This window comes from Lipotes vexillifer, unplaced genomic scaffold (genome assembly GCF_000442215.2).
Source record: "Lipotes vexillifer unplaced genomic scaffold, Lipotes_vexillifer_v1.1 scaffold751, whole genome shotgun sequence".
Lineage (NCBI taxonomy): Eukaryota > Metazoa > Chordata > Mammalia > Artiodactyla > Lipotidae > Lipotes > Lipotes vexillifer.
Genome location: NW_006799727.1, coordinates 1493383 through 1505587, shown reverse-complemented (window position 1 = coordinate 1505587; position 12205 = coordinate 1493383). Strand labels below are relative to the sequence as shown.

Below are 12205 nucleotides of genomic sequence, written 5' to 3'. Positions count from 1 at the left end.
GAACATTCCATTTTTAAATTATTAAACATGCAGGTATGAAGGTTTCAATAGGTGTACACATTTTTTAAAACAGAATCACATTGCCAAATATCTATTTTCAAAAATGCTCTCCCAATAACGTAGATTTCTTTTGAGAAGCAGTTACTTTTCCACTCACTGTTAAAAGACTGCTTCTATCTTGAACAGCTATATTTAAGTGGATTTTTCAAAATTACACGTGGTACAAGGGGGCACCTCCTGAAACCATTTAACACAAAAAGGTCAGCAAATTTGGACACTTGTCTTTTTAAATTTTATTTTATTTATTTATTTTTGGCTGCATTAGGTTAGGTCTTCATTGCTGTGCACGGGCTTTCTCTACTTGCAGCGAGCAGGGACTACTCTTCATTGCGGTGCACGGGCTTCTCATTGCGGTGGCTTCTCCTGTTGTGGAGCATGGGCTCTAAGCACGTCAGCTTCAGTAGTTGTGGTGCGCAGGCTCAGTAGTTGTGGTGCACGGGCTTAGTTGCTCCACAGCATGTGGGATCTTCCCGGACCAGGGCTCGAACCCGTGTCCCCCGCATTGGCAGGCGGATTCTTAACCACTGCGCCACCAGGGACGACCGACACGTGTCTTTTTGTAAAAGTAAAATGAAGTAATTCTTTTTGTGAAAAACCACCACCATGTGGTAGAAATACATTGACTTTCATTACTCTTCTCATCACAAAGTGTGCACAAAGATGCTACTATATTTTAAAGGTCTTGATGTTCTGGAATCACCTAAGTAATACTGTCCTCAGGCACTTTGTCTGCACCTGGCTTGAACTCCTTTGCTCTTCAATAGCTTGCTCAATAATCTGCTTGCAAATGATGCAGCAAAAGAATTTCATATATGTCACTGTTAATGACAGTGAGTGCAGATCCTTATTTCAAATAACCTACTTGATAATTTCTACTGAGCAGGGCTGGCTTCCGGTCAGATTTCACGAAATTACTTTTATCCACATGGGAACACCTGCCAGATGTCCCCCAGTATCTGTTCTCTCCTTCTTCCTCAGTATCAGAGACTCCATTTGAGTGCACGTGGCTGCCCAAAGCAGGGACTACATTTTCCAGACCCACCTCCCCCTTGTAGCTATTCATGGCCTTGGAACTAAGTTTTGGTCACTGGGATGTAGGAAGAAATAATGGATAGCCTTCAAAGGAGGGGCATATCTTCTGCTCCCTTTTGGCCTACCTAGCTGGAATTCAGGTGTGATGGCTGAAACCTCGGGAGCCATCTTGAAGCAAGAGGGAGAAAGCCAGATGCTGAGGCAGCCAAACAACAAGAGGCGAGGAATCTGGGTCCTTCACAACTGTGTTGCCATCAAATCATCCCTGGACTCTCCTGTGTTTATTGCTCTCTCTTTGTTGTTTTGGGTTTTCTGGCTCTTACTGCTGTATGAAACCCTAATTAACACATCTGGTAACAAGGTTGATGAGGAACTCATGTTAGCAGTCAGAGAAGAGGCAACTCTGCAATTTTCTTTGCAAGCATGTGCTTACACTATTCTTACTACTTTCAATCTGCAGTTTCCTAACGGAAACTGCTTTTAAGCCACTTGCCCATTTTGTCAGAATTAGTTTATAAAGAAAACATAATATAGTCTTTAAATCTACTTTACCAGGTGTGTGTGAACTGCATCATGGGTCTATAACTTTGAAAACAAATGAAGGAGGGGCCACCACTGATCAACCCAACTCTACTCTCCAGACAACTCAAGGACCATTTGTAACCCATGTCTGATGAAATACAGACCATGGGAGAACACCATGGGAGCATCCATATTAAATATTAATAAAGCTTCGGGGGGGGGGCTTTGGTCAATACATAAATATACAAAGAAGTTCTACTTTCTTTCTGCTCCTCTCCACCCCTACTAACAAATGATTTTTGCACCTTCCTAGTATGCAAGCACTCCACCCACTTTAGAGCCCACTGTCAAGGTGTGGATGGACTAATAGCTAACTATAAAATTCTCTCCTGGGGCTTCCCTGGTGGCGCAGTGGTTGAGAGTTCGCCTGCCGATGCAGGGGACATGGGTTCGTGCTCTGGTCCGGGAAGATCCCACATGCCGTGGAGCGGCTAGGCCTGTGAGCCATGGCCGCTGAGCCTGCGCATCCAGAGCCTGTGCTCCGCAACGGGAGAGGCCCGCGTACCGCAAAAAAAAAAAAAAAAAAAATTCTCTCCTGGATCATGACAATATGCTGTGAGATGAAAATGTTCACTAGTGAAAAATAAGCATAAATGAGTGTTCTCCATAAAACTGAAAACTTGTAAAAGCAAATGGTAAATCAAGGGGTGGGTATACATAAAGATTCTGGCACCTTACCTGAATACCTCGAGAATAATCCTTTCTGATAACTTGGGAGCCACCTGCTTAAATGCTTTTTTGAAATCTTCCAGAGTTAAATATCCACGATCTATTTGAAAACAGAATACATAACATTCACACACTTCTATCAGCCCCATGAACTGCTATTTCAGCCACAACATATGCGTGAGACTTTAATCTATTACTAGGAGAAAAGCAGTAAATTATAGTTGATTTTACATATAAGGTAATCTGAGATTGTCTCGTTGGAAGAATTTGAGAATCTAGTAATACTCTCCCTCAGTACAGCCCCAGATGCTCCTGCAGGTTTCTTCCAGCCCCAGGATTTGCTGATTCCCTGAGTCCGAGGTAAAGGACTCAGGGACAGACACTGCAACAATGGCATTAGGCTTCAAGTCTTTGTGGATTGCCAAAATAATTCATTCTTCAAAATTCACATTTTTTTCTTGCTTGGTATTAGAACTATATTATTATTTAGAGGAAAACCATTACAGAAGCCAAAACACTGAACTTGGACTCCACAAGTCTTTCAACCCTGTGTTCTGTGGGGAGGGGGTCTGAAGCTACTCCTCTGGGCCACCCCAGTGTGGGAAAACAATTCCTCCAATTATGTGTGGGTCAAAGGAGGAGTCGGAAAAAAAGGCCTCATGGTCTCCCAAACTTCCACAAGTAGCTCTTCACCTATATCCCCGCACGGCCAGCCCTTCTGTTGTCCCCATTACATTGCAGGCAAATCATAAGTATTGTATAATTATATAACTGTAGATATTATTTCACCCATCGTAAATGTCAAGAATTTAAGATTGTGACGGAGAAAAAAAATGTACACCAACATCTAAGGTAATAGCTAATGAATACAGTAAAATAACCTTCCAAGTATATTATTTTAGTTACTGAGTATGTTCCCATTCACAGTTCCTTAATAGCCATTTTTTATATCAAAACACTTTAAAGATACTTACAGTGCCTGTCAAAAGCTGTGAAGATGTGTCTTATTTCATTCCGATAGAGTTGAGCTTCCTTCTTTTTCCTTACAATGTCTAAAAACTCCTTAAGTAATATCCCTAAAAGTTGGGGAAAAAAAATTTACTGTCTTCCTCTTTAAGAAGGAAACAAAACATAAACGGAAAGTGATAGTACCACAAACAAATGTTATCTTAATTTTTGGTGGGTAGTATTTATTCATAAAGATCTCTAAAGTTGAAAAGACATTTTCTTAAAAGCTAAGTAGACTCCACATTAGCAATCGATGGCAGAAAGGATAGACACTTTGGGAGCTCACTGAGCTCTTCCCGGAGAAAAAAGATGATGACCTCGAAAAAGTATGACAGTCTTCCCTCTGACAGATCTAACAGACAGGCCCGAAACTACTTATAAAATAAGGTCTCATAATTTTCTTTCCTTACGCGTCTTTGATCCTTTTTTTCCGAGCCAGATGTCATTACGACAGGTTTTTTTTCCAGCTGGGAGATGGGGGTGAAGAAGTAGTTTCCCAAAAGTCAATCCCAACTGCGCACCGTAGATAAAGGTGTAGAGAGCGTTCCATCAGCAGTAGCGTTGGCACTGTCCCCAGCCCCAGCTACCTCCCATGACTGTTCTGCAGCCTCAGGCTCGGCTTCCTGTGATTCTCATAATAAAAGAGCTCAGCATGATCATATGAGATTGGATACTGTGCTTACAATGCCTATTAAAATGAATTCTAGGGCTTCCCTGGTGGCGCAGTGGTTGAGAGTCCGCCCGCCGATGCAGGGGACGCGGGTCCGTGCCCCGGTCTGGGAAGATCCCACATGCCGCGGAGCGGCTGGGCCCGTGAGCCATGGCCGCTGAGCCTGCGCGTCCGGAGCCTGTGCTCCGCAACAGGAGAGGCCACAACAGTGAGAGGCCCGCGTACCGCAGAAAAAAAAAAAAGAATTCTAATGTGATCTTTGTAGTAGGTTTAAAGAGTGCAGCCAAGAATTTAAACATTCTAGTGAACGGAGTCCTAAATATCTAAAAAGAGCAGTTCGTTTTTATAAGTCAGGATTTCCATTTAAAAATGTATCACTGTTTTAAAAATAGCCCCAAATCACACAATAACCACGTGCTAATTTTTAAGAACTTGCACCCTTTCCAAAAGGGAATATTTTGGTGAGGTATACTGAACTATACACATTTCCCGAAATAGTTCCGATGGTTTTTTAAAAAGTAGAAAATAGTTTTAATTTTCCACATTTTTCTTACTTGTAGTTAAAGATTCAGAAATTTTAAAAGTCCATCTATCTTTACGTGTTTATAAATGATTCTCTTACAACTCTTTAGGACCCACTGGGTGCCAGGCACTGCATTAAGCTCTGGGAATAGAGGGGAAAAGAGAACACACACGATTCCAGTGCCAAGGGTCACTGGTCTAGTGACACAGACGGTGATGATACAGATTCAATGACAAACGTACACAAAATCACAAACTGTGGCGTGCGCAATGAGGGGAAAACAGGAGGGTATAAAACATGTCACAGAAATCGTCCCGTAGAGCAGACTCTGGGGAAGGAGAGATCTCACAGAGGAGGTAATATTTAGGCTAAGACCTAAATGATAAGAAGACACCAACTGGCTAAAGGTGGGAAGAAGAGCATTCCAGGCCGTGGAAAGAGCACGTGCCAAGGCCATGGGGTGGGGAGTGCGGGAAGTGAAAACAGGCCACAGCGTCTCGAATGCGGTGAAGACAGCGTTGGTGAGGTGGGCAGGGCCTGAACGCACAGCCCCTCATGGGCCACGGGAAATAATTTGATTTTTATTTCAGTTGCAATAGTAAGTCAATAAAGTTTGAACTGAGAAGTGACATGATCTGATTTAGATTTTGGAAAGATCTCTCTGGCTATTGTTTTGAAAAAGGACTGGGGAGAAAGCAAAATATAAAAAAGGAGACTTGTTAGGATCCTACTGGCAAGAGATGTGGTCACGAGGGCATGGGCAGCGGGAACAGAGGGCAGTGGAAGGTTCAGACATACTGCAGAAAAGATGGAGGGTTACACGTGGTGCAAGAGAAAGAAGATGTCAAGAATAAGCCCTAGGTTCTGGCTCGAGGACTAGGTGGTTTGAGGAGTCATTTAAAGAGATGAGAAAGACGAGGGGAAGCAGGATGGGGGTGGTGCTGAGATGCAGTTGCAATTTGGAGATGTTAGCTGTTTGATGCTTCGGAGACAACCAAGAGCAAAAGTCAAGAAAGCAGCAGCAGGCGTATCTCCTGGCACCTACCAGAGTGCTTGGCATGTGCTCAATAAATACACATTGTATGGAATTAGCGTTTCCCCCATGGCAGTGGAGGATGTGCAGTGATGCAGCTCCATTCTCATTGGGTCCCATGGTAACTATTTGGCCACACGTCTGCCTGAGAGACACTGAGGGAAAGGATTGCCTGTTGTCAAAATTTATCCACACAATATTCAAACCTAAAATTACCACTTCACAAAGACTTTCCATAATTCTACTGCCACCACATTTCATACGCAATGAGAAATGCATTACCTGTGTCCACCCCTGGAGTGAAAGTATGTTCAGAACATTCTAATTCCAAGCAGATACCTGCTTGTAGGAGGCATTCCTCACATGTTTGTTGAATAAGTAAATAAAATCATAGGAAGACGTTATTTCTAGTTTTCAGCAAAAAGCGTTAAAATGTGTTTTAAATGCTCTTATAACTGTAAATTAATGCCAAAAAGTAGGTCTCTATTTATTCACATAGCCAGCAAAATCGTCATTTTAGAAACCCCAATTTCTTAATACCTATGATACAGTAAAAAACAAACAAAATTCAGAGGAAAAGGAAATGAATGCATAATATGCGCTCTTCATTTAATTGCGTCTGATTTCGGGAAACGGTAAGAAAAAAGAACAGTTCCATGGTTCAATGTGTGATTCAGATTCACAAGAAAAAAGAAGTGCATGAGTGGTGAATGATATATTTTAAACCACATATTCAGAAAACTCATCCGTATTTGGGGCTATAAAGTAGTCAGGTCTTTATTTCATATCTTGGGGGATAAAAAGCACATGTTCTTTAGTGTTTCCTAGGAGAAAATATATGTGGATTTCAACTATATGTTTATTACCATTTAAAAAGAAGAAACCAGGGCTTCCCTGGCGGCGCAGTGGTTGCAAGTCTGCCTGCCGATGCAGGGGACACAGGTTGGTCCAGGAGGATCCCACATGCCGCGGAGCGGCTGGGCCAGTGAGCCATGGCCGCTGGGCCTGCGCGTCCGGAGCCTGTGCTCCGCAACGGGAGGGGCCACAACAGTGAGAGGCCCGCGTACCGCAAAAAAAAAAAAAAAAGAAGAAACCATCTAATAATGCAAATAACTCTATTTATGTAATCAAGTTCATTCACACTATTTTCCTGCAGGCTCAGATACCTTATTTTTTAGTCAATATTAAACCACGTAAACATATCTCACTGCCCCATCCCCATCCCCTTGTCTTAATCTTCGATGGCAACACATACAAATGCATTCAATACCATGCAAGTCCCTTTTCTAAAAAGGATAGAGAAGTTTGCATTCAGCTGAGCTCTCATGTTGTAATAGTATGATCACTTTCCAAAGCCAAGGCGTAAAAGGTTTGCTATTCCTACCGCTCTGTAATGCAAACACATTAATGTAAGTTTTATATGTTTTACTGCTGTTTAAATGGCCTAGAAATAGAGTTCCTACTACTAGCTCCACCTGCTGTCACAACATTCAAACCTAAAATTACCACTTCACAAACACTTTCCATAATTCTACTGCCACCACATTTCATACACAATGAGAAATGCATTACCTGTGTCCACCCCTGGAGTGAAAGTATGTTCAGAACATTCTAATTCCAAATACGAGGTTGGGTCTTCTCTGCAAACTGTCCCAGTAATAAAAGTTACCTAAACACACTTTGCTGTAGCTAGATGTTGGGATCACAACAGGAACCACGTAGACCTATGTGTTTATCTGTGTTCATTATTAATCTGCAGAAGGTGTTCAGAAGTTGCCCGGGTAGCTGGACTCTACCAGTAGTTTTCTGACTTTGTTTTAGCTGTAGGAAAGGTTCTTCTTTCTGAAATAGGAACGCCCAGTGTGTAGAGATGAAGGCAAAGCTATTCGGTTTGCAGTGAGGTGGGCTCCTCACCGTTCCCTCTCCAGCAGTGCCTCTGCAAGTGCCCCCCACAGGACACAGGGCTGAGGATCATGCCTCAAAGGCCACTGGGACCAATGATCTTTATGAATCCTTCCAGACTCTGCAAGTCTGTGCATTTTCCGTGTCACTGAAAGCACTCCCTTCCATTTTATAAACTACTCTTGGCGAAATGGACTCTTCATGTTCTATAATGAATATATATATTTTTTACTTCCCAATCTACTTAATACATGTGATATAGATATATCATATAGAGAAGTGTTATCTTTTCCCCCTTTTTTGTTTTTAAGCAATTTCCTAGGAAGGTAATCATCTTTCACCACAGGGCTGGATATATTCAAAAAGTCCAATAAAACTATATAAATTTTCCCTCGAAAGTTGTTTTTTTTCTTTTTTTTGTGGCTCACAGTTCTAAGCTTCAGGGTCAGTGCGTACAGAGAAATCCTCTTGAAAATGTAGTCATCTAGTTTCTGGCTATCACAGTGAGCTTAAATTAGAAACTGCAATAAACCTGGGAGAATGAAAGAGAAAATAATAAAAATGCCAAGTTTTTTAGACTGGAAGTCTGGTCCTGGATTTAGTAGAAAAGAGAGGGCTCACAGTCATTGGGCCATCTATTAATTTTTCCAGGGATTGAAAATGCCTAAAAATGAGGGCTTAAAAGGATTAAGTGGCCTTTTAAAAGGTATAATACAAGCCTTTTCTAGTTTGAGAAATAAAATTCAGATTATGACTTTTGGAGGCCATGCAGGAAAAAAAAAAGGATAGAATGTGTTTGCATAAAAAGATTGCAAGGACAGAAGGGCTTTCGTGGCATCAAGAGCAGTGAGTTGTCACAATAAGATGGGTAAGTAAATTCAGAGGACTAGTATTTTCTTCCAGCTACACGCATAGAGTAGGGGCATGAAGAGAAAAGAATCCACCTTAATGGAAGAAAGCAAGTTTTACTCTATCACTGGGAGGGAAATGAGGAAGAGTAAAAACAGGTTACAGTGGAATAGAGAATTCTGAACCAACGAAACCTTATTCCTACCAAACGTGGACAGGAATCGTCATCTTTTTTTATTTTGCACATCTCCTGCTCATAACCCTTCAAAGGCTCCTCAGCGTTTTCAGTGCAAAGCCCCGATCCCTTGTTCTGGAATTTAAAGCTTCACTCTTCCTTCCAGGTAAACTGGTCCTTATACCTCCCCCTCTCCAACGCTCAGCTTCCATCAGGGCTGCTCGCTGGGGGGAAGCTGGCTTGCGGCTCGCTCGCACCGCACTCCCCGCGGCAGCACGAGAAAGCAGTACTCCGCGGGGGCGGGGGCTTCCGTTTCCGGCAGGACTTGATACCAACACAGGGACAGCTGAGGAGCACTTTGGGCCTGCAAATCTGAGGGGGGCACAGGCAAGAGGGCGCGCTGTAAAACGGGGGGCAGGGATCTGAGAGAAGAGGGGGAGGCGCTTGGGGGTAGGGGGTCTGTAGGAGAAACCCCACGGGGCTAGCATGCAGGAAGAGAAGAAAGTGATGGAGGGACCTGTGATGGAGGGCGAGTGGTGAGTGATAAAGCCCCTCCTCTGGACCATTAACAAACACCTCGGCAAAGTCTCCAGGACATGACAGGCAACGTTTGCATGGGTGTGGACTGTACAGGGAAGTCTAAATGTGCACAGAGTTCTTCATCCACGCTGGCACCAGCAGAGCACAGGCAGCACCAGGAGCTGGAGGACAAGCTCGCAGCTGGCACCTGCCTTCGTTCATTCTCCCTGTTCTCTTTGCTTCTCCACCTTTTGCAAACCCCACCCAGCCTTTCACATCCGGCTCTGGCCCACACCTCGGGCAGGAAGGGAGTGCCGCTCCCTTCGAAACTCTTACAGGTCTTCTTGTCTATTGTGTTCCTGTGACATCTGGTCATCACAGAAGTGACAATACTTCTTTAATCTTCCCTATCAAATATGACATTTTTAAAGAGTGTCTTTAGGTCAGTGTCTCCTAATTCTTTTTTACCCCTACAAGGAAACTTATTCATCATCTTTAAATGGGGAATTAAATACATTAATTGAGAGGGGAATATCTGTGGGCGATACCACAAAATGGTCCTATGATTTCGAGATAAGTATAATGTGTATGTGTTTCCTGATGATAGAAATGAACAAAGAAGTCAACTGAAATCTGAAGTCAAACAACAGCCTGCTACACCTGCTATACCGTGGCCTCAGTTCCTTAAGTAGGAGCCCAAAACAACAAAATATACACAAAACAAATACAAAAGATGTGTTTACAATATAACTTGGAAGAGTAGAAAACAGACATTTAAATTTAGGAAAAGAATACTTTTATAGTCAACTATCTGGCTCAAAACAACTCAGCCAAGATAGCAATAAATAAAAGCCATTATCCTCATCATCCACAAATTATTTTTCAATTAAACTGACCCTGGATAGCATGACCGAGTCAAACAGTCCATCATCACCATTGTAATGAATCAATCTCTTTTATTTTTCCATTGTTTAAAGTTGCAGGTTAAAAGTAAGCTCCTGGAAAGCTTTTTTTTTCTAAGTATGAAAGTAAAATATGTTCAGTGTATTGAAAGGGTAACAATATAAAAAAACAGAAAGAAAGGGGAGAAAAAAGCATGATCTAATCACCTAGTGGAAACAAAATTCTGATATTTTGTTCTGTTTTTTTCCCTCAAGCATATTTTATATAGATCTGGGATAAAAACTCACAGACAGCTGTGTGAGAATGCAGTGGGGCGATGTGCATTGGGCAGATTAAGCAAAAGTCTTATACATCTTAGCTGTTGTTATTCATATAAAATGCTCTACGATTCATCCCACAATGAAGTCAAACCATCTGAGATCACACATGGTCTTGCCCTTCACAGAACTGCCCAGACACGTTTGGCATTAAACCACTGGCCTATGCCGAAGAAAGTTCAAGAAACGGCCTTACAGACTTCACTGTTGTGTTTATTGAACAGTTTGTGGACATCAGTGTCCACTTATTAGTCTCTCCTCCACGAGACATCATGGGGGAAATATCCCACATCGGGGAAAACTATGTCTCTCTAGAAAAGGAGTTTCTGTGGTGTGGATGCTGACTTCTACACTTGGTTATGATTCCCTATTTGATCTGGACACTCAGTAGCTCGGAACCAAATTTGACATGAGCCTCTAGCGGCTGCACAGAACCTTGTGATTTGTGTTTTGTGTACTGACCCACTCCTGATTTCGACTCGTTCATTCATTAAGTTCCCAGGACAATGAAGACTGGCCTCAGCTCCATCAATGTGATCCATGACACTATTAACCTCAAGCGAAGGGTTTATCAAATGGTTGAGAGGGTAAGCTTGGAGATTACACTACTGTGGTCTGCCACCCTGCACAGATTACTTAACCTCTCTAAGCTTCAGGATTGTTTTAACTTATAAAATGGGATAATCCTAACATAGAGTTGTATTAAATTTAACAATCCATGCATAATACTCATCAGAGTCTGCACATGGTAAACACTCAAGGAATCAAAGCTATAATTATTATCTATAATAATAAATACTGTAACACATGTAAAAGTGTCTTATAAACCAATAAAGAACCATCAAATGCCAGGATTAAGATTTTTTATTCCTCTCTGGAGCTCAGTTTCCTCATTTTACAAAAGGAAATATATGACTGTCTTCTAGGCTCTTCTAGTTGCAAACTTCTTTCATGTTCTATAGTTAGAGAAGGTATGAAATGTTCTATACCCTTAGAGAACAGAAATAAAACCCTCTAAAATTAGGTAGCAATAGTGTGTATTGGAACCAATCCCAACACTGATCTGCTGCTTCCTTAAACAAGTGGCTTGATTTTTTTTTTCTCCCATTAATATAATTCCTTGTTCCTGGTGCCTAAACAGTTTTTGCTGATACTCACGTGCTTGTTAAGTTATAGGCATTAAAAATGTCATTAACACCTTTTTGCTACTCCTTCTGGCTGCCCTCAAATTCTCCCAGCGTGACTTCCCTTGAGACATCCTACTCTTCTAATGGCTTTGTCTTAACTTTTCACTCTTTTTAATTTTCACAAGAAACCTCTACAGAAACGACCCACCTTTTAGAGACCTTGGGAAGCAGGGTCTGGGCATCCAGGTTTAGGTACTGTATGAAATGTGTGCATCGTCAGGGCTCTGCTCAGTCAGGCTCAATCCAGAATGTGAGTCTGGACCTTGCCCCAGGAAGCTGGGCAGCAAATGGGCTCTGTGTGGAGGGTCCTTTGGGGTTGCATGCTGGAGATATGGCACAACCCTGTCTGGATGTAAGAAGAGCTACACCTAGTGGGAGAATTCCCAAGTCACAGCTACTCAGAAGAACTCTGGGAAGTTGATTACCTGAGTAAATAGCTCCCAGAAAGCCAAGGCCAACCTTTCAGTTCTTCAAGATCAAAACATTAAGGAGAGAGATAATATATTTGGTAAAATAATCTGTGTATAAACTCTCTTCGATAATATATTTAGTAAAATAATCTGTGTATAAACTCTCTTCGATCATATATTTGGTAAAATAATCTGTGTATAAACTCTATTCCTGTAAGAAAAATAACATGTAAATGTGACTCATGTCACTGAAAGGGAGAAAAGAAGGAGCTGGTCTGAAACTGGTTTACTACTAACAGTCCTAATGAAAAAATTTTATGTTAGCAGCATTCAGAGTTCAGCAGTGACTTCCTGCTAAGATGGCTA

General features: G+C 42.0%; 1 protein-coding gene across 1 annotated transcript in view; it reads right to left on the bottom strand.

Moving 5' to 3' along the window:
* EFCAB11 (EF-hand calcium binding domain 11) overlaps positions 1-12205 on the bottom strand; it is a 146122-nt gene that overhangs the window by 125185 nt on the left and 8732 nt on the right. Inside the window, exons 4-5 of the mRNA XM_007471894.1 lie at positions 3318-3419; positions 2353-2443 (exon numbers count right to left, since the gene is read on the bottom strand). Coding sequence (XP_007471956.1) covers positions 2353-2443; positions 3318-3419 — 193 coding nt within the window. The remainder of the gene's footprint in view (positions 1-2352; positions 2444-3317; positions 3420-12205) is intronic.